General features: G+C 39.6%; 4 protein-coding genes across 7 annotated transcripts; 1 reads left to right on the top strand and 3 right to left on the bottom strand.

Moving 5' to 3' along the window:
- Positions 1–1,457: 1,457 nt before the first annotated feature.
- Positions 1,458–5,159, bottom strand: LOC146581113 (bolA-like protein 2). 2 transcript variants are annotated; one of them, XM_085267494.1, is made up of 4 exons: positions 5,015–5,159; positions 4,751–4,815; positions 2,648–2,745; positions 1,458–1,667 (listed from the first exon to the last, which is right to left on the bottom strand). In XM_085267494.1, the coding sequence occupies exons 2-4, from the start codon at positions 4,811–4,813 to the stop codon at positions 1,568–1,570; spliced, it is 261 nt and encodes an 86-aa protein (XP_085123620.1). In that variant the 5' UTR covers positions 4,814–4,815; positions 5,015–5,159; the 3' UTR covers positions 1,458–1,567. The 2 variants fall into 2 exon arrangements, with proteins under 2 accessions (XP_085123620.1, XP_085123621.1); XM_085267495.1 differs by lacking the exon at positions 5,015–5,159 and having other exon boundaries at positions 4,751–5,008.
- Positions 5,160–5,247: 88 nt separating this feature from the next.
- slx1b (SLX1 homolog B, structure-specific endonuclease subunit) lies at positions 5,248–11,461 on the top strand. 2 transcript variants are annotated; one of them, XM_085267491.1, is made up of 6 exons: positions 5,249–5,512; positions 5,671–5,836; positions 5,918–5,969; positions 7,202–7,522; positions 8,362–8,577; positions 10,498–11,461. In XM_085267491.1, the coding sequence occupies exons 2-6, from the start codon at positions 5,700–5,702 to the stop codon at positions 10,525–10,527; spliced, it is 756 nt and encodes a 251-aa protein (XP_085123617.1). In that variant the 5' UTR covers positions 5,249–5,512; positions 5,671–5,699; the 3' UTR covers positions 10,528–11,461. The 2 variants fall into 2 exon arrangements, with proteins under 2 accessions (XP_085123616.1, XP_085123617.1); XM_085267490.1 differs by having other exon boundaries at positions 5,248–5,836.
- Positions 11,455–17,117, bottom strand: LOC146581111 (membrane-spanning 4-domains subfamily A member 4A-like). Of its 2 annotated transcripts, none has more exons than XM_085267492.1 (7): positions 16,990–17,117; positions 16,016–16,137; positions 15,701–15,808; positions 14,912–14,965; positions 14,313–14,456; positions 12,847–12,969; positions 11,455–12,049 (listed from the first exon to the last, which is right to left on the bottom strand). In XM_085267492.1, the coding sequence occupies exons 1-7, from the start codon at positions 16,994–16,996 to the stop codon at positions 12,011–12,013; spliced, it is 597 nt and encodes a 198-aa protein (XP_085123618.1). In that variant the 5' UTR covers positions 16,997–17,117; the 3' UTR covers positions 11,455–12,010. The 2 variants fall into 2 exon arrangements, with proteins under 2 accessions (XP_085123618.1, XP_085123619.1); XM_085267493.1 differs by having other exon boundaries at positions 16,016–16,134; positions 16,990–17,088.
- Positions 17,118–18,327: 1,210 nt separating this feature from the next.
- LOC146581110 (lysosome-associated membrane glycoprotein 1-like) lies at positions 18,328–25,515 on the bottom strand. The gene is made up of 6 exons (XM_085267488.1): positions 25,365–25,515; positions 23,970–24,424; positions 23,377–23,490; positions 21,656–21,725; positions 21,199–21,366; positions 18,328–20,108 (listed from the first exon to the last, which is right to left on the bottom strand). The coding sequence occupies exons 1-6, from the start codon at positions 25,411–25,413 to the stop codon at positions 19,969–19,971; spliced, it is 996 nt and encodes a 331-aa protein (XP_085123614.1). The 5' UTR covers positions 25,414–25,515; the 3' UTR covers positions 18,328–19,968.
- Between the last annotated feature and the right edge of the window lie 1,635 nt (positions 25,516–27,150).

Raw genomic sequence — 27,150 nt, 5'->3', positions numbered from 1 at the left:
TCTTACAGGGTTTAGAGTGCATCATTTTGTGATAGCTGTTGATGCACTTTTCACAAAAAAAGCGTGATATAGACAACACTTTATAATGAATCATAATCAAATACTTTATTGACTTAAAGAAATTATGTGGTTACAGATTCTCTAACGGTATAATCTTATTATTTTCACTGTGGAGGATGTGCAAAAGGGTGTGACTACTGCACTGTGTACTGTGCATTACACTGAGGAGTCGTACAGACAAATATCCACAGGCAGGAATGATTTCCTGTGTCATCCAGTGGTGCATTTGTGTAATCTCAGTCTCTCACTGAATGTGCTGGCATGTCACGGAGTGGGTGGAAGGTACTGTCCAACGTTGTCCTTATCTTGGACAACATCCACCTCTCCAACACCACCCCAGCTCCATCCCCCACAATATTACTGGCCTTGCAGAACCAGTTTCTTGATCCGCACTTGATCTTGGCATTTATCACCCCTTAACTTGCAACATCAGAGGATGGCACTGACCACAGCAGACTCGTAGAAAATCATGAGCACTTTCTCACAGATGTTAAAAGACCTCAGCTTCTCTGACCCTTCCTATGCCCTATGCGTACTCTAGGGTATTTACAGTCCTCCACAATGTCCAAGGGGAGAGGTCCCTTGTCCCTTGTGGCGCCCCTGTCTTGCTGATCACCTTGTCAGACCTTGTGGTCTTCCTGTCAGGTAATCAACAATTTTGTTGTATATGTACAGTCAAGGACGAGCCTTTCTAGGATCTTCATGACGTGCGAAGTCAGTGCCACTGATCTGTAATCCTGGGGGTCACTGGGACATGTAGTGTGCCAGCAGCATCCCCATATGACATATAACAGCACTGCTCCTTAAAATACTTGAATCACTATAAGTTTAGGATTTAATCACATCCTTAAAATGACACGCTCACCATTACATAAATCACATAGTTGGAGTTGGGGAATGGCTGCAATCGCAGTATTGTGAGATGGTGAACGATGCACCTTTATGATCAATGATCTTCTTTAATAAACTGTTCACCATCACCTCACCTTATCTAATGATATGCACTGATGAGATAAACTACATACTGACTTGAGGTGAGGGTTTACTTGATTTTGTGCCATATAAATAAAATAAACAGAATAAATTATATATAAATTATGAGCCTCGCCTCTGTCAGTGCGCCCCAGGGTGGCTGTGGCTACATGCAGCTTGCCATCACCAGTGTGTGAATGTGTGTGTGAATTGGTGGATGACTGAATGTGTAAAGCGCTTTGGGGTCCTTAGGGACTAGTAAAGCACTATACAAATACAGGCCATTTACCATTTACCATGTTCTGCAGTGGGCATTTGTAACTTCATTAAATGTATTTATCATGATTTATTAGCAATAAAAAACATGATGTTGTGCTGTCAAAACAGCAGAGAGTCCAATAAAAATGATTCAACAGAGACAGGAGGAAGCATCTAAGAGTTTTATTGCCAGTCGATTAAAGAGAATTTAAGAAGTGTATCCGTTCTACGTATCCAGTGAGTGTTTATGGCAACAACGTGATACAGTGTTTGTGTGTCATTGTGAATTCTGTTTCTTCCACTGTTCTGGTGTGAGGGTCTTCTGTTCAAAAGCATGGATCTCTTTCAGCTCCTCGGCTAGACAAGTATTCACCATCCTGCCAACACACAGTACACACAGCACAGTGACATGACGAGCTTTAAGGCTGCAAAAACGGCTAGAAAGGAGTTTCACTGAAACCCGCACAGACGTATAATCTGAGCAAAAGTCCTGCGTTACACTTCATTTCTTTATATTTTGCTAGGAAAATAGAAAATATTTGCTGTGGTTTATGGAAATCTGCAGACATATGTTGCACAATTCTAACCAGCTTGAAAGGCAACGCTGAACACTCTGAGGCTGCTTCAGGTCATTTTCAGGAATAGTTGCCCTTCATGAAGGAAATTCAAAGTTCTTCTTCGGAGGTTTCTGCCTTTGTTCTGTTCTGTGTCTGGATAATCCCACACAGCTTCAATAATGTCGAGCTCTGGGGAGGCTAGTCCATGACTGACAGTGCTCCACTGTGTGTTCTTCTATCCAGGTATGATTTAACTGCACTGGTGGGATCATTGCCATGCTCCACACCACTGGCTAGAGCCTCCACTGTGTTTTAAAGATGACTCTACACACTCACAATGTTGAACCTCTCTCTCCCCACCTCCTCTGTACATACCGATGATGATTTGGAGCAAAAATATACAATTTTGTTTCTCTTTTTGTTTCATTTCCTGTTAAAATTGCTAATTTTTTAAAGGACTCAAGCCATACAAAGTCTTGCACTAATAGCCATTAAGGAATCACTTGGTATTTGCAAAAATACTTGTTTTTTTATTGTTTACATTTTTCATATATTCAATTAAAGTAATTGGAACAAAATATATGTTTTTGCAGTACGCTACTATTAAAGTGTCTAAAGACACAATATAAAATTCTTTGCCTAGTTTTCTGTTACATGTAGCCATAACATAGGTTCATCCCTTGAGCCTTTTTTACTTCTTAACCCAAGAAGGTTAAGGTTACAGAGAAACAAATAAACCATCCACAGCTTTGTTTTGTCATCAGCACCTCATGCGTACACACTGGCACATGTGTTATTACCTGTGTCTCTGCAGCAGTGGTTTGTTCTCAAACTGGGGCGAAACCACCAGCACTTTGAAGCTGGCAGCACATCTGTTGGCTGATGTATCCTCCACCTCCTGGTTAAGCACAAGATCAAGTATGTGAGTACCTTTACTTAAGACAAATAATCTAAATACTTCTATAAAAATACATTTCAAGGTCATTATTACTCATCCTTTATTATAAAAACGGTAGATTTGCAGTAGTTGTGTGAAGTGAAACTATTGAGTATCAAGCTGCAACTAACATTTTCATAACCAAATGATGTGCTCATATTATTTGCTGCATTAATCAATTCATTGTTTGCATTGTTTAAAAACAGTGAGATAGCATCACCATTAGCCAGAAGCCAAACTGACACCTTACTGTACTTCTGTACTTCCTCTGAAATATACTGGTTTATGTGCCATTAGAAAAAGAACTCATGTAAAGTATGAAAAGTACACTGATGTAAGCGTACCTTCTTTCATTCCAGCAATGCACATTATTACAACATAGTGTCAATAATTACAGCTCTGATTTTTTCATGGTAGTTTCATTTTAACAGAGGCAAAAATACATTACATAAAAGTTATAAATTGATTTGTGTGTCATGTGTAAAACATGAGTGAGTGGTGGTGAAACCCTTGTTGCCTAAAAAAAAAGCTTGTAGTTGGTCACCAGGCTTGCACACATCTCATGAGACATTCTGACCCAGTCTTCACAGAAACTCTCAGCTGTTTAGGTTTGTTGGCTGCTGTTTCAGCTCCATCCACAAATTTTCTATTGGAGTCCTGGAGACTGGCTATGCCACTCTATGACCTTAATGTTCTTCTTATTTAGCCACTCCTTTGTTGCCTTGGCGGTATGGTTTGGGTTAGTGTTGTGATGGAAGACCCATCTTCAATGTTTTATGATACATGGTCCTGCCCAGAGGTGGAAAGTAATGAAGTACAAATGCATAGGTTAAAAGTATATTTAAGTACAGTACCAATCTGTACTTCAGTATTTATTTTTCTGACAACTGTACTTTTACTCCCTACATTTTTAAACAAATATCTGTACTTTCTCTACACATTTTCAAAACAGACCAGTTATTTCAGGTTCGACAGGATCATCTCTTATACTCGGGATTTTAAGTGGGCTGGAAAGTGTGCAGGTGTTTGTATGTTGAAGCCTTAACACAAAACACCTTCAAAGTATAGTGTTTCACCCTCCATGCTTGGTGTTCTTTGGGTCATACTGAGCATTTCTCTTTCTCCAAACATGGTGAGTCGAGTCGAGGCCAAAAAGCTAAATTTTGGTTTCACCCTATTACTGCGCTTTCTCTCAAGCCTTCTCTGAATTATTTAGATGTTTCCTTCCTTCTTCAACCCAGATTTCAGTCTGTTACAGCGTAGTGTGTTTTCCAAGTGGTGTTCCAGGTGGCCTTGGTCCTACCTACCCTTGAAATCATCAACTCCTTCTGTCTAGTTTTGGGCTGATTCAACCGTTATCATCCTCACCCATCATCTTTCATGTTGGTAAGATCTTGCATATGGCATACAACCTGGGATAATAGGGGGTCGTTTAATATTTCTTCCATTTCTGAATTATAACAGTTGTCACCTTCTCACCAGCTTTCTTTCTTTTGGTCTTGTAGCCCATTTCAGTCTTGTGCAAGTCTACAATCTTGTCCCTGATGTGCTTTGACAGCTTTTTTGTCTTGTATGTGATGGTGGAGAGGTTGGAATTGAAGAAACTGATTATGTAGATAGGTGTGCTTCTACCTCACATCCATGTCCAACTTAGAATTACAAATTAAACTAACAGACATGTCTTTGAAATGCGGGAGGAATCACACAGACACATGGGCATTATGCAAATAGCACACATAAAGGACCCAGCTGGGGTTCAAACCTTTTTTCTGTGAGGCAACAGACCTAACCCACTGTGCTACAAATGGGCCCTGTAAAATGTTACTTCAAAGTTAAGGTTTTGTTGTTAATGACTGAAAGCACTTTGAATGCACACACACACACACACACACACACACACACACACACACACACACTCTCTCTCTCTCTCTCTCTCTCTCTCTCTTAGGAACAGTCTTGAACCTACCACGTGCACTGCCGCCAGCTCTTTGATAAGTCTGTCCCGGATGTGATCAGCTGTTACTGACATGTCTACATGATATAAAAACGGAAACAAACCGATTGCAGGGTTAGTGGTTAGCCGGACCGGCAGCTGCTTTGTCACACTGGATCTGATGACTGATGTAAACTGCCACTTAAAATAAGGGCGTTATATTCACTCGTGCATTCTCGGTATATTTAAAAGAAAAATACTCTTCGACTGTTAAATCGTTGAAGATGAGAGTATTACCAAAAGCTGTGATGCTGTCGCTCCTTAGTGACTCTGTGCGGACGTCCTACTGGCGTCAGTCTTCGGCGCTAAGATCACAACAGACCGAAAGAAACACCAATTGCATTGTGACAAATTACACAGTGCCCAATCATTTGAGAGCCGTACATACAGTAGGCGGGACCAATTATTTAAAATAGCAAATCATAACACTAGAGGTCTATGCAGAAAGCCAAACTAAAGTTTTGCAGTTTCGATTAATGAATCAGAAAAGACTGCACGTATCCGACATCTTTAGTCATAGATGTGTTAGTATAGCCTGACTGGTATAAGATGTTACGCTTTTGTTAGCTACTCTGCGTCGTTACGCTTTTTTGAATTTTGAATTTTATCAGGCAGATTTTTCGACTACTAATACAGAGGCTGTTTATGTGTATGTACTTTTTTTTTTAAAGCGACCAAGCAGTCGGAGGTGGCTAACTGTGGATGAAAAACGTAAAGATTTTGTGCAAAAGTCACGTAAGTGTTGAACAATACTTGGAGTTATTTGGTGTGTATTATACCTGTATAATACTTTAGCATGTAGCCAATGTTAGCCACTGTGACCGATATCTGGTAAAGTCGTGATTCAGTCTTGGGCTTATGAGAGTAGTCTGCTTATGCTGTTACTATGGTAGTGGAGGTGGAAAGTTTCTTCGGGGTGTATATGCTGTACTGCATCAATCCAAAATTTAAAGGCCGTATCTACATCGGCTTCACTGTGAACCCAGAGCGAAGGATAGGACAGCACAATGCTGGGAGGCACAGAGGAGGGGCCAAGAGGACCAGCGGGAGAGGACCGTGGTAGGGCCTCGCAACTTTATACTGTACGGTATACCGCACCTTGGACATTAGTTACTATTTACTGTGTCCGTCTGTCTACAGGGAGATGGTCCTCATTATCCACGGCTTCCCATCTGATATTGCTGCTCTCAGGGTAAGTATCAAGACACTGTCCAATCTATAAGTGATGGAAATGAATCAAAAACTCTCAGAGCGCCATTGTGACTATAATAAAGTGTCACCCAAGCCCATAGCAATAAGAGCGCAGTTTCATGCGTCCACAGTTTTCAGAGTTTGTTTCTTTACATGTGGTCGTCCAATCTTCTACAGTTTGTCAGTTGGAATTTCATGCAAATGTTAGTATATAATAAATGTGATGATTAATTTTCTTTGCTTTGCTTTAAATCATTGGATTTCAGCAGAAATCTGCCAATCTGGGCTTTAGGTGATGAAATTTCCATTTGTCATTTTTTTCACCTAATGATAGTGAGTGGGTGGGTGGGGGGAGGGTATGTTTACTGAGTGATAAAAATAAATAGAGGCCCATTTTTCAGCACAGAAATTGAGCATGATTTTCAACCATTCATCTCAGACAATGATCCTTAAAGCTAACAGAAAGAAAAACATGAAACATGACCATGACTGCATGTGCACGCTAGACAGGTCAGATTCATGATCAAACATTAACAGCTGAAGTTTAGTTGAATGTTTCCAGAGTTCAGTTTAAATGAACTCTGGAATCTGAACTCTAGTCTTGTTTGATTTATTGTGGTCAGAAGACTGTCGCAGTGGAGACAAAATCATCCGTGGCTAGTCTTAGCACCAAAATAACCACAGAGTAGAAGAGATAGTGACCATAGTGTTTGTGTTCTGAGACACTATGTTTTTTATGTCACAGCCTAATTGCATTTCCAATAAATCTGAAACACACACACAACAGACAACATCTCTCCTCTTCTCAGGTGTAGTTCTGATGCCTTGAAAGGCCCTGAAATGTTTAAAGACTACTTTGAACATTATATTTTATTACCGGTAATGGAATTGCAGATTCCCGTCCCTACCTGAGAATGGTTCTACCAGAGGTTTCTTCCTGTTAAAAGGGAGTTTTTCCTTCCCACTGTTGCAAAGTGCTTGCTCATAGGGGTCTTCTCATTGTTGGGTTTTAGTGTTTACTTGGTGGAGAGTCTTTACCGTACAGTATAAAGCACCTTGTGGCACTGTCGTCTGTATAAATAGAATTGAACCAGACTGAAAACAGACAAGGTTTTAGGCACCAAGTGAAATGAGGAAAATACTTCACACAAATCAGATTAATATTTTGCAAGCTCCATCCAAGCTGGACACTGTCCTGAGTGGCTGTGTGACTGTCATGTTTCTGTGTGCCAGTTTGAGTGGGCGTGGCAGCACCCTCATTCCTCCAGGAGGCTTGTGCATGTATCTCGGCGCTCCAGAAAAGAATCGAGCCTGGAATTCCATTGGCGAGTCGTCTCCAACATGCTGAGGGTGGCGCCATGGAACAGACTGCCGCTAACAGCGCGCTGGCTCAAACAGGAGTACAGGATGGACTTTGAGCCTGGCCTGCAGCCTCCCCTCCATATCCCCATCGCTTTTGGCACCGTAAGAGCCAAAAAGACACCCTCGCTACAATGTCAGGACGAGGAAGAGGAGGAGGCGTCCATGTGTTTTCTCTGTGAGAAGCACATCAAGGTAGAGTTATCTAACAGATCAGTATCAGTGCTTTTACACATTTCTGTTAAGTTTAAACAGCAGGATGTCTTTAATGGTCAGCAGGATTAACTCATCAAAATACTCAATGGCTCAGATATCGTTTGGTTGTTTAGATACTTGTTTTTCAAATCATATCCATCTGAGTACATTGTTGATATATATTTTTTAATCTAGGAACATTTTAAACTACTTCAATGACCTTTCTTCAAATAAACAGGCAGTGGAGAGAATGTGTGGAGCTTCCTGCTCTGCAGCAAAGCTCCTGACCTGTTCCTCTGTTTTATTTTACTTTAGTCTCAGCCAAGCCGATTTGCTCAGGAACAAATAAAATACTGAAATGAACATTAAGTTATCTAAGTGAATTTTATTCAACTCAACTTTAACTTCCACTGAGTATCCAAACGACGCAGGGTTGAAAATAATGTGCAAAGTCGGGCTCCCGACGCAGGGGAAACAACTTCTGTCGGGGATAACTACCTTGACACAAGACTGGCTCTAGTGAGCCTTGACATCCCAGTCGACTATCTACTGCTAGCTGGTGGGATGTCAGGCATTTCCGAAAATGTGGGAGCACTTTTACAAACAGGTGATGTCTTCATAAATCGAGGTCTCGCCTGAAAATATCTTGAAAGTTTATTTTGTGTCCCAGAACCAGTAATAGTTCAAACTTTACTTGAAATTTTAGCTGAATTTAATGTAATGTAATGTAAGCATTTCACTACATATCGTACTGTGTATGACTGTGTACGTGACAAATAAAATTTGAATTTGAAATTTGAATTTAATGTAAACAATGTAATGCTTTTGTGCTCTTTGAGGTGTCAGAGAAGCTGAGCTGTGTCCACCCTTCCTGTGGGATGAGAGGTCATGTAATCTGCCTTGCCAGATATTTCCTGAGGTCTGAGCCATCCTACCTTCTGCCAGTTGAGGGCGAGTGTCCTTCCTGCGACAGCTCGATGCTGTGGGGAAGTCTCATCCGACATAAACACGGCTGCTTCGGAGACCTGGAGGAGGTCACGCTGTCTGCAGCCCAAGTTAGTTACAGCATCTCATGCTCAGTATGTTTAGATACAATACATTCAGCTCTCTGTTCATTACTCACTTTTATTATTTGCATGTCTCCTGTTGGTTCTTTTCTAAAGCCTCTCACAAAAAGCTTTGCTCACATTGATTATGCCGGAGGCGGTTACTGGAGTCTCACTGTATTTCTGTTTTTTATTTTATTTTTTTCATGTGCAAAATTAAGACAAAATGCCAAAGCAGTGTGTGAAAACCAAGTACACCCTATGATTCAGTAGCTTGTAGAACAACGTCTACCAGCCACAACTCGGAGTAATCATTTTCTTATGACGTTATCAGTCTCTCCCATGGCAGTGGAAGAATTTTGGCCTCTGGTGTGTTTGATTCTTGGGGTCACTGTGCTGACTAGGGTTGTTCTGATTTCACAACTTGGACACTCTCATTCCTTACACTTTAATGACACATACATATAGGGCCTTTTGAGGTGGGCACACTGAACAGGGTCCTCACCTCTGGTGCCAGTGCTGGTGCTGGTTGGCGCCCCCACCCACTGGCTGGTGCATTGGTGTTTCTCGGTGTCTGCGGCTGGGTGCTCGGTTGGGTTGTGGCTCACTCTCAAAGGCTGCTTTGCATGACCTGGCCCTCCTGGCTCTGATGGGCCCCTGCTTGGGTGGTGGGCGTGGTGCTCTTGGGTCTCAGGTCCTGGGCCTGGAGCTCAGTCTGCTCTGGCACAGCTGGCTGCCGGCAGCACCTGCGGGCTCATTTCTGTGGCCCTGGGCCTTCTGAACTGTGGCTGCTGGCTGCTTACCTCTGCTCTTCTCCAGGTAGGGGCTGCCATTGTCCTTGAAGTGGTCTGGGGGGGCCTCTGGATGTCTGTTGCCCCGGTCACCTCCTTGCCTGCTTCATATCCTGTATTAGTAGTACTGTGTGCTGTTCAGTCAAATTTATAATTTATTCCATTTTTATTATTTATCTTTAATTGCCAGGATTAGCTCTCCACTCTCTGGCCCCTCCGTTCTGTTCAGTTCAGCTACAGTCTCCCCTCTGCTCTGCACAGCCAGCAAACTGCCTGCTTATCCATGTGTCCGTAATCTGCTCTGCAATAATTATTCGTCTTTTATCTAATTGCAGTTCGCTGGCTGCAATGTTAATGATAACAGATGGCTAATGTGGCTATCGGGTAATTGCTAATGCTAAACACCTAATGTTATTGTGTGTGCCAGCCAGGCTAACGTTTATGATAACTGTTTAATATTTCAGTGTTGCTGAAATGAGAGTTTTACTGAGCTCTGAAATTCCTCTGAAAGTGTTGCTCAGTGTAATGCATGTTAACTACTTCAGCTGTCAGTGGGGGGAGGAGCTGTGAGCCTAAAGTTGCCTGTCAGCTGGAGGCAAAGATGATTGACACTGTTGCACACGAGTATCTTAATTCAATGTTAATTTTAGATTCGATTAATATCGGAATAAAGTTGTTGTTGTTTTTTTGTTGTTTTGTTGGCACGAGGCTGATGCTGTATGGTATTCTGAGTGGTAATCTATATAACAATTTTCTACTCTGACCTGCAAACTGCCAAAACCTCTGTTTTCATAGAAGTGCTCAGACTTGATGATCAGTTAATTATGTGCATTTGAGCTTAGCAGTACTGGCTTCTACTTGCCTATTTACATATGTACTTAGTTTTTCACACTTTGTTTCTGCATTTTATCATTTGAATCAGATGATCTTTCTGATTCAATCTCTAATTGATAAAGACTGTATGCATTCTAATTTACGTAACTGGACATATAGGTACAGTTGGGCCTTAAAATGTCACATCCCTTTCAGAAATCTTGTGTGTGTACACCACACCAGTAGATCTGGAATAAAATGAAGAGTAAATATAGAAGATTTAAGGTGCTTAATTACTTTGCTAATTTGTACTGATCTTCCGCAGAGTCACTGGGCAGACAAACTGCAGATATGAACAAGGGGAAGCTGTAAAAAAATGTGTTTACTTCTCACTGGACATCACATCACTGTCAGAAGAACTGGAGCATTGCGTGGAAAGGACCGTGCTTCCAACATGATCTGCAGTTTGTGGCGACTGTGTCAGTGGACTGGCATTAATATGGTGCTTTTCTAGCCTTACTGACTACTCTGAGCACTAGAAGCCATGTTTCACCATAAGTTATACAGCAAATTCTCATTCACAATCTATTTGAACCTCTAACTCATGCAATCATAGGGCAAGAGGCAGGATACACTCTTTTTTTGTTGTCATTATTAGTGTTGAATTAGGTGCGAGTGATGTAGTGTTAGTGCTGTCTTCTCTTCGTTCCAGTCTGCTGGAGTCTGTTTGGGAGGAAAACCACACAGGGAGAATATGCAGAGTACACACATGTATTAATTAATAGTTACGTGGTAATTCTAAGTGTGGATATGGGCGTGTGAATGGTTGAATCTCTGTGTTAGCCCTGTGATGACAACATATCCATGATGTTCCTGCCTTTCCCTTACCCAGTGATAGCAGGAACTCCAGCCTAACTTTTGTCTTGTTTCTGTCACTTTCTCTTAATTATTTAAAAAGCAGAATAAAATCTTCAGTTTTTATACATGACTGATAACTAATTCTTCCATTCTGTATGTATTATTGTAATATTATGCCTTATAATATAAAGCGCCTTGAGGCGACTGTTGTTGTGATTTGGCGCTGTATAAATAAAACTGAATTGAATAACTGTTTTGGGGGTATAATCTTGGTTATGGTTCCCTGAGCTATAAGTCTGGCCCATATTTTTTCTGTACACTACCACAGAGGATTTTAAATCAGCCGTGATGTGACTGAAGTGCGAACTATTTGTATACGTATGAATATGTATATGTACACTACAGGTGAAAACGTTTAGACCACTCCAATTTTTCCAGTTATTTATTGCAAGGTCTGTCCTACAGAGAAATTGCAAAGAAAGTCAAGGTGTCAGTGAGTACAGTTTCCTTCACCATGAAAAGGCTCAGTAACAAACTCTGACAGGAAGAGGTCTGACAAACCCAAAGACACAACTGAATCAGAGGACAAGTTTCTGAGAGTTAACAGCTTGCGTAATAGGCGGCTCACAGGACATCAAGCACAAATTAATAGTCGTATTAACCAAGTCTCAGTTTCTTGCTTCTTCTTTTCCTGGTCAACCTCCATGAACTGATTTGGCTAATGTGCCTTGTTCCTTGGCCTGGAAGTCCCCCTGTTTTCTGTTTGATGTGTGTGTATGTTTGTGTGTGTGTATATATATATATATGTGTGTGTGTATATATATATGTGTGTATATATATGTGTATATATAATGGAGGGTAAAGTGCCACTTTGATATTACGCATGATTGTTATTCTCAAAATACTAATTTGGTTTTAACTCAAGACTGTACTGGAGCATTTTTGTGGCTGTACGTGAGTCTTTTGCGCCTGTCCCATCTTCACTCCTGGGCGGGAGGGGCTTGTACGGTGATCACTGGCTGAAAGGCACAGAAAATAAGGTTGAATATCATTACCTCTATGAGCCCTGTCTAAAGTTAGTAACAATGATTGTGTGGCCTATTCTTAATGGGATAACAAAAAAATATTAATTTACTGTGGAGGGCCTCAAGTGCCATGGTTAAATAATTATAATTGAAAATAAATCATTAATTAGATATATAAATAATTAATCAATCATATCATGTCAATTAATTTCATGTAAAAGATTTAATAATTTTTTATTTAGTTGTTTTCAATTGTAATTAATTAATTACACAATTCAATGGCTTATTTAATTAAGTCATATTGGCACTCCTGACCCTTCTGCTGTGTTCATGAATTAATTTTATCGTTCAACCTCACCCATCAAAGTCATGGCAAGATAATCGATTGCCATGAAGTGGATTTGGGGCAGGTATGCCAGAATGCATTGAAAACCACAAATGGCACAAGTGTAAGTAAAGTTTTGAAATACCTTGTTTGTGTATTTTGAAAGATTGTTAGCACAAATCTAACAGTTAACGGTTAACAAAGTTAACTGGCAGCAGGAACAACTGTCTTTGAAAACGTCAGAGCACTTTTGCAAAGAGGCTCTATCTCGACAAACTGACCAAATATTTGAAGATTGTGCCACTACATTCTCAGCAAAAAACTGTAGTTGGAGACACACAAACAGGGTATTTCAAAACTGTAAGTATAGTTTGGCTCCACACATGTCCAAATGCCTGTGTGTAGGCATTAATGAATATGACAATGTGACAGTGCACTGCGATTGCGATCATGAGCATCTACTCACTAGTTTAGCCGGTGGTCCACAACAGTTGACCACCTTACAGCAATAGGCAGCCAAAGTAACAGAGATGGCAAACAGAGTCGCCTGGATGAGCATACCTCCAGCACAAAAGTGGGCATTGATTTTCTGTAAATAGAACACAATACACACACATGACATATGGACATCTTTCATGTCATTCTTCAGCTCAACTTCCTTCATTAAATTGTGCATTTAGCATACTGTGAAGTGCCGTCACATTACTATTCCACCTATTTCAATTCATTTTCATTTATATTGTTTACATTTATTATAATTGTAGTTTTTCCATATTTATATAAATAAATAAAACTATATTGAATTATATAGCACTATATCACAAGCCCGCTGCCCCAAGGTGCTTTATATTGTGAGATAGCCTCTGTCAGTGCGCCCCAGGGTGGCTGTGGCTACAATGTAGCTTGGCATCACCAGTGTGTGAATGTGTGTGTATGAATGTGCGTGTGTGTGTGTGAATGGGTGGATGACTGGATATGTAAAGCACTTTGGGGTCCTTAGGGACTAGTAAAGCGCTATACAAATACAGGCCATTTACCATTTTTACCATAGAGACCTTACAATAATACAGAGAAAATACTGGTGGCTGCCAGTTATCTCAGTAGATGCACCAAGCCATCTTTTTGAAAAATCCTACACTCGCATTCACGGGATTTTCAGAAAACTTCTGAAAATCTGTGATCATGATCACTTTGGGATCAAAGTTGTCCGAGATTCGTAGTAGACGCACCCATAGTGTTAATTTTAAACTTCTGCTCTGTCTCATTCTCGAGTTATTGCATGCCCACACTTGGTTGTCCATGCCATTTATGTCATCTGGCTTGATTGACAGATAAATCTGGGCATTATCTGCAGTGAAAATGTAAGCGATACCCAGAACAATATTGCCTAAAGGGAAGCATGTATAATGTAAACAGAACTGATCCTAGTACAGAACCCTGTGGAACTCCATAATTAACCTTAGTGTGTGAAGAGGACTCTCCATTTACACTAACAAATTAGAATATATTTGATAGATATGATTTAAATCACTGCAATGCAGTACCTCTAATTCCTATGTACTGCTCTAATCTCTGTAATTAAATATTATGGTCGACAGTATTGAACGCTGCACTGAGGTCTAGCAGGACAAGCACAGACACGAGTCCACTGTCAGAGGCCATAAGAAGATCATTTGTAACCTTCACCAGCGTCTTTACTGATGAGTTCTCAAACCTGACTGGAACTCTTCAAATAAATCATTATGCTGCAGATGATCTGTTAGCTGTTTGAAAACTACTCTTTCAAGAATTTTCCCACATTAGAATAATGGAAGACAATAGATAGTTCTTAGTTTGACACTTCCCTTTCTTCCACTAATTTGAAAATAAAATGAATGTAGTTCAACTAAATATAATAACAATATTCTTATAAAGAAGGCATTTGTTACTCACCTCAATTTTATGGCAGATTTCACCGTAGTCCATCGTGTAAGAGTGCCAGCAGTAATAGGGTGTGCTATCCTTAATCAGAGTGCAGGCTAGATTGACGATGGAAGCGACACACGCCACAATCTGCATCACCAAGCAGGCCCTTAGCTGAGAAAAACAGCTGATACAATTATTTGCTTGGAGACATGGATACATTGTGTAAGAAGATATAAAAAAAACCACTTTAAATTTCAATCCTGATATAAAAAGTCAGTTTCACTCCTCCCACTTGTTTCCAGCTAGTTGCTAACAAGGTGACTGCTGGTGTCTGTCTGCTGTATTATGAGAAGTACTGCTTCTACATCCTGGCCATATGTGCTGTTGCATGTACTGGTCACTGCCAGTCCTGGCAGTAAAATGTCAGGGACAAGGTCACTTGACATGTGTAACAACCAGCTGCATTCAGCCTTACTCAGTGAGGAAGTGAGACTGAGAGCTGTTCTGTTTCTGTGGCAGGGGACTTCAACAGTGGCATTAACTGATACGGTAAATATCTTCCCGTACTCTGTGGTTGCTGTTTTTAAGCTGTTATGTTGTATGTGCATGCTTGTGTGCACACTCACTGTCGGCAGATGAAGATTCTTTGCTGCTACAGCTAAGCTCCCAGCTATTATCACCTGTACAGAGAACAAAACCACACACAAGAAGGCTGACATTAGGCCCAAGTCTGGAATTAACCAACTAACAGAATTAACAGGTAGTGCAACTTTTCTATGAACTGGTAGTTCGATCCCTGGCTACTCCAGTCTGTGTTCCAAAGCATCCTTGGGCATGATACTATGTACAGGTTGCCCTCAGTGGATTCAGTGCAGTGTGATTGTTAGCTAGAAAGCGCTCAGGCATGAAAGGAAGTGCTTGTATGAATGGGAAATGTTGTATAAAATGCTTTAAGTGCTCCAGTAGAGTAGAATTTGCACTCAATATTTTCATTCAGCATACTTTCTTGTATTTAGCTATCTAGCTTGCTAGTAGTAGTTGGATGACTGCAATTAAACAGACTGGCGAAGGTAATTAAATAACTAATCTAATTTATAACACAGACAACTTGCCAACATGTTGCAGTCACTCTGAGTCTACACTGATGGGTACTACACTTATTTACTACATCCCTTTGAAACAGAGAACTCTATATTTTGAGTTATCTTCTTATATAAAAAGCAAGGTTGTTAAGTGCCGGTGTCATTTTGCAGATCAGTGATTGTCCTGCAGCAAAGATGTCACTATTTGAAAACATTTCATCTTTTATTCTAGCTGGACTTGGGATGCAAGTAGTTATGAAGAATGCAAGTTTTCTTGTCTTATATAGTTTCTCTGCTCATCTAATGCTGTGTGTGAAGTGTCTGCAAACTTACCAGGAGAGATGAGATGAAGAAAGGTATAACAGCGTACGTATTACCCCAGTTACTCAGAAACACAATGGTGCTGAGCATCGTGAAAACACTGAGGCTGATCTGAGTGATCTGAAGTAAAGTCAGGAAAAGGTGTCAGAAAATAAACCTAGAACAGTTGAATTTAATGATCTGGACAGATGAGTGAGTACTTTTGGCAATATAGTGTGTATATATAAACTAGTTGAAGTTGAAGACACACGCACGCACGCACGCACGCACGCACTCACTCACACACACACACACACACACACACACACACACACACACACACAATACCCCCAGAGCTTTGGGTTCAGCTTCCAGGTATTTCTCTTTCCTGTGGATGTGTTTCTGGAAGGTGAGTGTGACCAGAGGACTTTGAGCTGGGCTGATGGCTTCTTCCACAGCTGGTACTTCTTCTGAAAGCAGCAGTGAAAAGATCTCTGTTACTGCTGCACAGTTTTGACTCAGCTCAGTATCCAAACTGTGCTGCTAAACTTCACTGCAAATCATAGCGGTATTCATGTAAGTTTGGGTTTATATTAACATTATAACTGTGTTTACTCAGAGTCCAGAATCTCTGAGGGTGACAATAAAAGGCAGATTCCATCGTGGGGTTGTGCTGTACCGTAATAACAGTGCTGAGGGTATTTGTTGTTTCTCTGCTCACTAACAGCAGGCGTGTGTCGGCGCGCAGTCTATGTGCAGATTTAGCAGAAACAGCTGGATTGCAAACATGCCTCAGTATCAACACCGACATCTGGATTTTATCAGACGCACTGCTGCTCTCTCATTTCCCCTTAAACCAAAGCGGGGACATCGTAAATTTAGCACCGAGAAATAAGGTTGTTAAGTATTAAATAAAATCGCTCCTCTTGAGAATAAAGTCGAAATTCGCGATTAAAGCCAAAAATCTGCTTTGAGAAAAAAGTCGAAATGTGGAGATTACAGTTGTTTGGTTGTTTAGCTCATTGACATGATCAGCAGAAGGGTGCTGAAAAGATAGCGCGGAAAACTGCATCTGGTTAGAAGCAAAAATCCACAAAAACCTAGAAAAGCGGATTTGTACAAATGATGGTTACACCCGTGTTTGCACACGATGGGTGTTGTATCACAAGACGGCTGATCAGTTAGTTTCACGATGTTTTTGTGTAGAGGCTACAGTTACAACAACTAAGCTACAAATGTCGATAATAATGTCAATAATATTTTTTCTAGTGTACCGCTTGTACACCATCGTTTAGATTTGAATTATTATATCGATATTTTACCTGCCATGATCACAAGATCCGCTGTAACTTCGTCCAGACAGCTCGCCAGTTTCCCTCGTTTATATGCTGACCTCGGGATTTTGTAGGGAAGTTCGACCCACCCAATCCTCTATCGGGGTGTAGTGGCAAAAAGGGATTTCCTGTTTTTAAACTGTTGTAATTTTTTTTTTATGTGAAATGTCAAATGTATCCATCGTGAATGATATCAAGTCACCTTGAGCCACAAACAACATTCCTGTTACAAGTTAGAAGCAGCAGGCAGTTTTTTGGGGGTTTTTTTTGGCAGAGTTTAAATATCCTCTATGAATACGGTAAAAAAAATAAAAAAAATCTTGTTGACATTAAAAAATGTCATTTTTTAAGGACAGCAGACATTACAACAAATATGACAATAATTCTGTAAACATATTTTAAATTGCTAAAAAGTACTCGATTGCTTATAATGTAGGTATAATAACACAGAGTCATGAAGATACTTGAAAAAGAGGTAATTTTCACATTTTACACAGTATAGAATAGAATAAACCTTTATTTTCCCACGGATGAGAAATTTGGGTGTTACACAGCTCTTATAGCAAGGAGAATATAGAATATAAAAGGGAGACACAAAGTGTTCCTATATACATAAGCAACTGAAGTTCGTATATACATGTAACAATGTACAGAAATATGTATGGAAAAATTGCACAGAGCTATGTATAAAATGTACAGTGAGCAAACAAGCTGATAAGATGACCATATAACCTCTTTGTAAACCCTGTTCACTTTAGTCTATTTACCAATATAAGTAAAGACATTACATATAATATAAACACATGTAAACACTGGAAATCACTTTTTGGCAGACAATCGGTTTTTGGCACGAGCTGCTGTATCCTCTTGGGGGCGGACCATGACGATGTCCTCCGAGTACAAGTGCAGTTTTCCCACAGTGTTTTGATCATGACACGTATTTAGCGCTGCTATGTTTGCTTTTTTTTTTTAGTTATACCTGACTACCTGACCGAAAATAATACAAAGACAACATAAGAAAGCTAAAGTTTGTCATTCTCGCTTATTATGATCTCAGCTACTCTGTTTTTGGTTTTCCGATGCTCTTTCTCTCTGCTGTTTCCAACACTAATCTCTAAGTTGTTGTTTTTTTTTTGTTGTCTTTTTGTTGTTGTTTTTTTTTTGGGGGGGGGGGGGGGCTTTTGTAGATATGATTTTTCTACAAAGAGTATTAGGAAAATATTTTTTTGAGGGGAAAAAGTAGTATGTGGAGAATGCAGTTCTTCCACGACTGCCACGGCTCCTATGCCCTCTATAGTTTTGTGATACCATCAGCACAGACACATATTTAGAAATAATATAATCATTTTTATTGGAAAAGGGCGTAAAAACAAGGTACAAAGTGCTCACATGCTGTGCACAACAGTAAAGTCTAACTTTTCTGCTGATGTCTTCATTTCACAGCCTCTGCCTGCCCTGACAGTAAGAGTGGAGCTGCCAGTCACTGACACAGTTATAACATCACAACATCCCTTTTTTATTACATCAACAAAAGCACACGAATAATCATTTAAAGTATTACTGAAGAGTTGGTTCACACGAATACATTTGACACCAGGAGAGAAACTCCTTTGTTGGTACAGTATGGTGTTACGGTGGCACGCAGAAGGTTTTGGTTGCATTTGTTCAATTCTTGAGACATCTCTCTGAGCTTTTTACTTCCCCGCTTCAAACCTACAGAGAAATTTAGCTTGTGCATTTCAAAAGTTAAATGTAATAGCACTGACATTCCTATTGCTTTCTTCCTTTTTAAAAAACTTCAAACATACATAGATTGAGTGGGTTCAGATGTCCTCTCACTTCTCTGTGTTACAGGAATTTTAAACAAAACAATCTGCTGTTCAACATTTATACGCTCTAAAATTTAAATGGAGTGTCATTTACATATTTCTCTACTCTTACTGGCCACTTCAGAATAAGCTGCAATAAACCATACATTTGTTCTTTATCTGACATCCAAATTAGAAACACAAATGAACCCAAAATGCAAATGAACAGCTTACTTTAAGTTACTGTTGTTTAAACTGCATAGTTCCCTACTGTCAATTAGTGGTTCCCTTGTGTCATTGTTGTTTATTCGGCATAAACACCAAATAAAACGTGCATGAGCCATTAAAAATCTTATCAGGATTAGACTAAAGTCATTAATGACCAACATGGAGGCTCCATTCCACTACAGTTTGACAAAGGCAAAGAAAGTAGGCTGAGACAATGATCAGTGCAATAACTGATGATCCCTTCAGCTGATGATAGCTAATGATCCAAACACAGTATACCATCACCTCCCTTTTTATGAAAAAAAATTAAGAGCATACAAGATGCGATTAAAAAAAACAAACATTTAATACAACATCCTGTAACAGTTAAAAAAAAAAATCAGTAATGCTTTTAAAAATAGGCTGCTTCTAATTTTAAAAGAAAAGATGATTAAAAATGACTTTTACCTCACAACTCTTGAGTTAAGTGATAGCAACAGTTGGATTATGACTCATAACGGGGGGCCGCTGTTGTCAATAATGAACAATACAACTCTGTGATCCAAACACTGCTTATGTACCATAGTGACACAAATAAACATCCTAGCAACTGGCATTAAATGACAAAGTAAGCGCTCGACTTGTCATACTGGCGTTTCAAAACCTGACTGTATGGAGTGTAGAGTGTGTGGCTGTGACAATAAAATGAAAACCAGTATGCTTTTGTTATTCAAACTGATCTACATTTAACTCGTTTAAAACTAAATTTAAAAAACTTTATATTCTCAAATTGTACAATCAAGCTGTTTAAAGTAGCACATACCTCTGAATGAAAACTGTAACTAACCATCAACCAGTTAAATTAGGAGACAAAGACAGAAATGACAGGTTTCAGTAATCATCCACTTAAGAAGGTCTTAGTGACTGCTTATCCCTTTCTGGCCAATCCCCCTCACAGGGATTGGTAGCCATCGGTCCTCCTCTTGCGGCTCACCAGATAGGCCACTACCACCACCACGATGAGCACCAGCAGTGCCACTCCCACTCCAATGGCAATCTTGTAACTACGCTGGTCCGCAGGACAGTAGTCACCTGGAAAACACACACACACACACACACACACACACACTCCCATTTAAACAACATATCACTTTTTTAAGTGACCAGTTTTCTAAGAACTGATAAAATGTCAAATGTCACTTTTGGAAGATTGTGGATGTGTGTAACAGAGTTCAGTCAAACTGTCTGTTCAGGCTAAATTTTATTCTTCAATCCAACAACTGACAAAGATAATGGAGCATGAATGCGTTCCATGAAACGTAACTATTCTATGAAATCTGCTTAGGACTGTAGTTAAACCTGTTCTTCCTGAGCTGCATTCCAGAGCAGTCGACTGTCAAGCTGTCACGCAGCTGCTTTAGTTTCCACTGTTGGAAACTCTAATGATGAAAAGCCACTCACGAGGAAGTATCCGATTTTTTAAATTTCAACCGCGTGTGTTGTGCATTACATGTTTTTAAGGACTATTACTGATGCAGCAATGAATAATCACTGCTTCCTTGCTTTGGCTTCAGGACCTTGGTTTTTAACTTTATACACATTTTTGTATGCTGATCATATTACATCATTTGCTAAAATATTGTTTGGAGAATATTATTCAAATAGGATGTGTAAAGTTTAAATCCCCATGAAAGATAAAGTGTTTTAAGTCTGAAAGTTACGCATTGCTGTAAGAAATAAAGTCATTCCAAACCTGAGAATAAGAGACTACAACTTTTTGACTTGGAATGGAAAACATTTAGACTAGAGTACTTCCAAACCTAGCTCGATGGACATTTCCTGCTTCCATTATTGTAAATGTACTGGTTCTTATATAGCGCTTTTCTACTCTATCAGAGAACTTTATACAACTTGCTTCATTCACACTAGCACTTTCTATGCTTTTTATACATAAGTGCTTACTATCTAACATACACACATTCCAATGTATAGAAAGCAACTTGGGGTTAGCATCTTGCCCAAGGATGCAGACTGGAGCAGCCAGGGATCAAACCACCAACCTCCTGTTTAGTAGCTAAGCAGCTGTACCTCCTGAGCTACAGCAATCCCAATACTGGCTCTAACAATGTTTTTAAGACTGAGGATGGTTTAATGATTAGTTGTTCTTCACAGGGACACTTACGATCGCCAAAGTTGTTCTTGGTCAGATTGAAGGCTTGCGTTCTGTCAGAATTTACATCCAGGGACAGGTCGTTGCCCATGTAAATAGAATCAGCGCTGCAGGAGTAGGAGTGTCCAATCTGTGCAGGGAACAGATGGACTGACTTGTTGTTGGCATTGTAAGTTGTACCTGCAAGTGTGAAATAGAAAGACAATTTTTACAGACCGATAATCAAGTATCGCGACAATCGAGTTAAACAATATTACACTGAAAGTAGTAGCATGACATGCTTAACAGTAACTCCACAGGTCTTGTCTGTATATTGTTGAGCAGGCACACAAACAAGGAAACAGCAGCTTGTGTTTTTTCTGTGTTTACCATCCATGTGCAACACTTACCTGTAGCTAAAGTATCAGGGGACATCCAGTGAGTCCAAACTCTCATCAGTGAAAATGTTACGAAATAAACATTGACTTACCGTTTGTGGTTAAAGGGTAGTTCAAGCTGAAAGACACGGCATCAACGTAGACGGTGTTATTAGGAACACTCTGAGGAATTATAACAAACAGGGAACCTTTTACAATGTAACACTGTGTCCAAATGTGACATTTTGGTTTTCGTTTTACTGAATCCACTGAACATTTTTCTGGGTCAGAGAGTTTCTGTGCTCATTTACAACAGATAAACAGGTTTCAGCAAGTACACATGCTGCTAGCATTTGAATTTGAAGTGTGAAACAGGAAACAGCTCATCCGACCAGTTTGACAACGTATTACTGTTTTCCTCTTAACCCCAGACACATGCTTGAGACCAGCCTACATAACAAAGCAATCTACTATTCCTGGCTGTCGTGTCTATTTAAAATCTGGTTAGCCAGGCTAACCACTACAATCTAATATTTAATATGATAGCACTATATTAAAGTATATTATATTACTACCGCAGTAGATACTCCATTACAGAACAGACTACAGAATTTAAAAAAAAAAACCCTCACTTTAAAAAAAAGAAAGAAAATGAAAGTAACCCAGAGTCCCAGAAGCTTTGGTCAGCTTTGACTCTGAAAACTGAAAGCTGATTTTCAGCAGTGTGTCTTTCTTTATTGTGATATTATTGAGACCAGTTCACAAGTGGGGCTTTTATTAAAAGCTGTTGGATCTTTTTATGCTTACAGTAAAGTTGCCACCAGGAGCAGCATGCACTTCTACTAAGCTAACATTTATATTGGAGGCAAACTAATTACAAATGTTTCCTTCTATCTTTATTTTTTTCTGGCTATGAATCCATATTGCATCTTTGAAAATGATAACTGATGCACGCTCAATCCTCCAACAAAGGAAATCCCAGACAGTTCATTCTTTCGTGTGCCCACACTGTATGGGAGTTGTGGAAGCACAATCAAAGAGACAGGGGAAGTCACTTGGATGAGTGCGAAATATCTTGAAACATTTCTCTCGCTGGAAACACAATGTTCAAGTGAACAGAACCAACTCTCTGGGATAATAAATTCAAATCGATTAATTTTTGTGCATAATAAATATGACATAAGGACAACCAGGCTGCAGTTGGTGGTATAATTACACCTCAGCTGTATATTTTATTTGACATAAACACTTTAAGTGTTCAGATAGACTATCACTTACAAAACCACAGAATGAATCACATGGATGCAGTAGGGCGAAGCCGCCTGATGTAGTTTCCCTATGGGCTACTTCTCTTTTAACACTTCTGCAATTTATTTCGCTTGACTAGTATTTCCAGCTTACATAGATTTACTCGTCAAGGAAACTGTTAACACTCTGAAGTGCTAACCCTAATCCTACATCTTGGAAAAATGTGGAACAGACTTTTTTTTGGAAATGTGATTGTTTGACGTTAGAGTGATTATTTACTTTGTTTCCTGAAACTTAGAGCTCAGTTTAATAAAAACAGAAATTACACATTCTGATTGCCCATGGTTGAGACCAATAAGGTGTCTATCTGTTTATCTTATCCTAAGATTGCAAAGTTAGGGTTGTCATGACTTGGACGTCAGAGGTTGAATTGACGTTCTTGTCATAAATGTGCAGGATAGGGTAACTGTGGTAATTTCAGGTTAAGATGAATGATTGGCTGACCTCAGCACCTCTTTAACCACCTCATTTTGATCTTATAATGCTGTATATGTCACAGGCTTTGGGAAAAGAGTTCACCAAGTACCTTGGTGAAGCTGAAGTTAATGAAGCCCTCTTTAAAGGAAATCTTAAGGTTGGCGCTGTTTTCATTGCAACTTCCACTAGTACTGGTTAGATGTGGCTGAACAATGAAGATTGCCTGGGAATAAACAGAGAAGAACAAATGGTAAATGGCCTGTATTTATATAGCGCTTTACTAGTCCCTAAGGACCCCAAAGCGCTTTACACAACCAGTCATCCACCCATTCACACACACATTCACACACAAGACAATTCGTTTAAGATAACAAGGCAGCAGCAGACTTTCTTTAAAGAAACTCTAGTTCATGGGTCATGTAAGTTACCCGATTGTCTTGTTACACAAACACTGGCAATATTTAACCATTTACAGTAACAAAATGAGGAAATTAAACTTGCATGATAGCAAATTCTCTCTTCCTGAAGACTGCTGACAACTGAATCACTGAAAGCTGAGTCACATCCTCGTGCTGGACTCATTAGGATGTATTGCTAATAGAATATCTATATGCTATGTTAAGACTAATTTACATGCCACAAAACAAAAAAACAAACAAAAAGAAAACAAAAAAGCTAGACAGTTGATATTAAGAAACCTACATTTGTTGATACTTTTCGGATCTGCAGCGCCATCTGAGCCCTCAGGCAGGTCTCACTTTTATTTTTTGTGATATTGTAGTATCCTACGGTCAAGCCAGCGGAGGGTCTAGGTGTGGGCGTTGGTGAAGCCGTGGTAGTGGTGGTTGGAGCCTTGGTGGTGGTGGTGGTTGGAGCCTTGGTGGTGGTGGTGGTGGTTGGAGCCTTGGTGGTGGTTGGAGCCTTGGTGGTGGTGGTTGGATGCTTGGTGGTGGTGGTTGGAGCCTTGGTGGTGGTGGTTGGATGCTTGGTGGTGGTGGTTGGATGCTTGGTGGTGGTGGTTGGATGCTTGGTGGTGGTGGTTGGATGCTTGGTGGTGGGTTTTGGAGGCTTGGTGGTGTTTGAACTGACAAATTGACTTGCAGGGGCTACAGTTGCTGAAGGTTTGGATTTGTTTGTGTCTCCAGCCAATGACAGCGCTTGTGGGACAAAGAAACAAAGAATCCTTTTCAGCATTCATACTAATTCCAGACTAAATGAACTCTTACTTTACTGTTGCTGTATTAGCTGACTTTTAGTTACTTTGGGCTTCGCTAAGAAAACACAAACTTTCTTATTGCTTACATTTTTGCTTAAATAAGTTCTGGCTATGTATTTATTCACACGGTAGTTTTATCATTACATTTAATGATATTAAATGAAATGAAGGTCCAATGTGCTTTCATTACCAGCTGCTCAAACTACTGTTTGATGGGATCAAACAGTAGTTTGAGTAGAGTAGAGCGGGATTACTCAAAGCTTCTATGATGGAAATGTGTGTGTATGTCTTTTCCCTTTCTGCTCTCTATTATTAGTCTGTATATCACTTTGGTCAACCTGAGTTGTTTTTAAATGTGCTTATAAATAAATTGACAAGATATCAGTATAAACGGTCTCTGCACATTAAACAAAATAATTTCATTACAAATCAAGCAATCGATTTTCTTGACTGATCAATTAATCAATAAAATACGAATAGTGAAGTTATAAACTTTAAGGTAGGTTTAAGGTTTGTATTCGGTTGCGGAAATCATGTTCTAAAAACAACAGCTGTCATCTGTCAGCAGACATGTGACTCGGTCTTGCAACAATATCGAAAGACAAATTTCTGTCTCGCCCACAATCTAGGAAGTCCCTGTGAAGTAGAGTTTCACATACATTGTATTTCGTGACAACGTCCGTGGGTAAGCACACACAGACAAAGCCCCATTTTGAGCCTTTTTGTTTATATATTATATAACACAGTATCTTTGTAGACTCTAAACACTTACTGTGGCACTTGAGCACAAAAATAACAGCGAGATCTGACGTGAGTTACGCCTTTCTTTTTCATATATGGATCTCGTTTATTTTAATATTAGTATTGTTTAGGGGTCTTACCTGAAAGCGCACAGCACGCGATAAAGACAAAAACAGCAGTCCTCAGCATGATGGCAAGTGCAGAGCAGTGGGGAACCAGGAGCTTTGGAGCAATGCTGTCGCGCCTCCACCTATAAATACCTCACTTTTCAAGCAGCAGGAAGTCCATGCTTAAAAAAATAAAAGCATCCGTATCCGCAGTCAGCGCTGAAAATGTACTATTCTGAGTAACAGCTTCTCATTCAGTAATTTTTTTTTCCCGAAATAGGGCAAGCTGCCCTTGCAGTACTATAGTGCAAACCCCAACAATTAGACAGTCCTTGAGCGACGGTGGTGAGGAAGGACTTTCTTCTTATTTTTTTTTTTTTAGGACGAGACCACCAACAGAACCAGCCTCGTAAACAACGTGAAATTAAGGAATTACAAAATCCATTCTAGTAGTATACAAATAATAATAGTTTTTTCTACAGGCACTTTACTTTAAAGTTACGTTTAAAATGTGCAAAGTATCACTATGCTTCCCACTTCAAATTGATGTTTTGATAAATTATTAAATAGTATTCCGTTCTATATAATGAAATGTGTTTTGTTTAAAATGTAAGTTTTAGAGTGTGATCATGCGTGGAATTAATATTGTAGATGAATTTAAGTTTAAGAAGAGGTAGACAGAGAAATTAGTTAATTTTTTTGGCCTCTCCTGAAGGCCAAGAACAAATTTAATTTCCCAAGTGGACCGTTACGGCTTTTAGCTATACTGGTCCACTTGATAGTTATAGTCTACTGGATTTTTATTAGGATTTTTTTTTTTTATTGTCGGTTATTACAGTCAGAACTGACAGAAATTTTGTGAAGAGAGAGAGAGAGAGAAAGCGAGAAGACACTGAAAATCTGCTTCATCGCCTGCTAACACCCCCCCCCCCCCCCAAAAAAAAAAAAAAAAAAAAACACATTAGGGAAACCACAGCAACAACCACCATATGCAAAAGTAACAGTAACTCATGAATATAAAATTTTTATGAGCAACACACAGTATTAATAATGATATGTTTAGAGGCAGCAGCCAACCAATATAGCTGCATTTTACCACAGCCAGGAACGGGGATTTGACTTGTTCTGCAAGGAAACGTGAAGTATGAATTTTATTTTGAAAGCATCAACAGACAGAATAATTACGAAGATTTAAAACTTCAGAAATGAGCAACAGCAAGGAAACGAAACCAACAAGACTGCTAGCAGGAGGGAACCCACAGTCTCAGCGCTAACAGAAAGGTCGATGAGTAAAACAAAACTCCAGATTTCTGTCTGACACTCACAAACACTCTCTTAAACGGCTGCTAGCAGTTCGCTTTGATCTGATCGGAGCGTCATTATCAGTAGTTACAATTGGCACGTTAGTAGGAGGGTAATGCTGCAAGTCAACATGCAGGTTGTAGGCTAGTACAATTATTATTACTGCTAGTAGAAACTAATACTATAAACAGCATAACTGCAAGTATTTTAGCCTTAGTAATAGCAGTAGCTATAGCGATAGGACTTTATATTAGTGGTAAAAAAAAAAAAAGAAGTGTTGTTATGATACTGACGGATTATTAATACAAAGCAGTAAGAATTAAGGTTGCCATAATTAAGCTAACATAACTTAAATCTAATGACAGTGCAGTAGTTATGAGCAGTGATGGTACAGAAGGTTCTAGTATTAACTATATAATCAAAGTTCAATACACACTCCAGGTCAAAAACAGAGAGAACAAACACAAATAATGACATGCTACGGCACATATACTTAACACAAACATGGCTTTAAAAG

The sequence above is a fragment of the Mchenga conophoros genome, linkage group LG3 (genome assembly GCF_057382185.1).
Source record: "Mchenga conophoros isolate Kocher_MC1m ecotype Shallow Benthic linkage group LG3, M_conophoros_male_GT1.1, whole genome shotgun sequence".
NCBI classification, from domain to species: domain Eukaryota; kingdom Metazoa; phylum Chordata; class Actinopteri; order Cichliformes; family Cichlidae; genus Mchenga; species Mchenga conophoros.
Note: the sequence above shows the minus strand (reverse complement) of the source record. Positions and strands in the feature narration are given on the sequence as shown.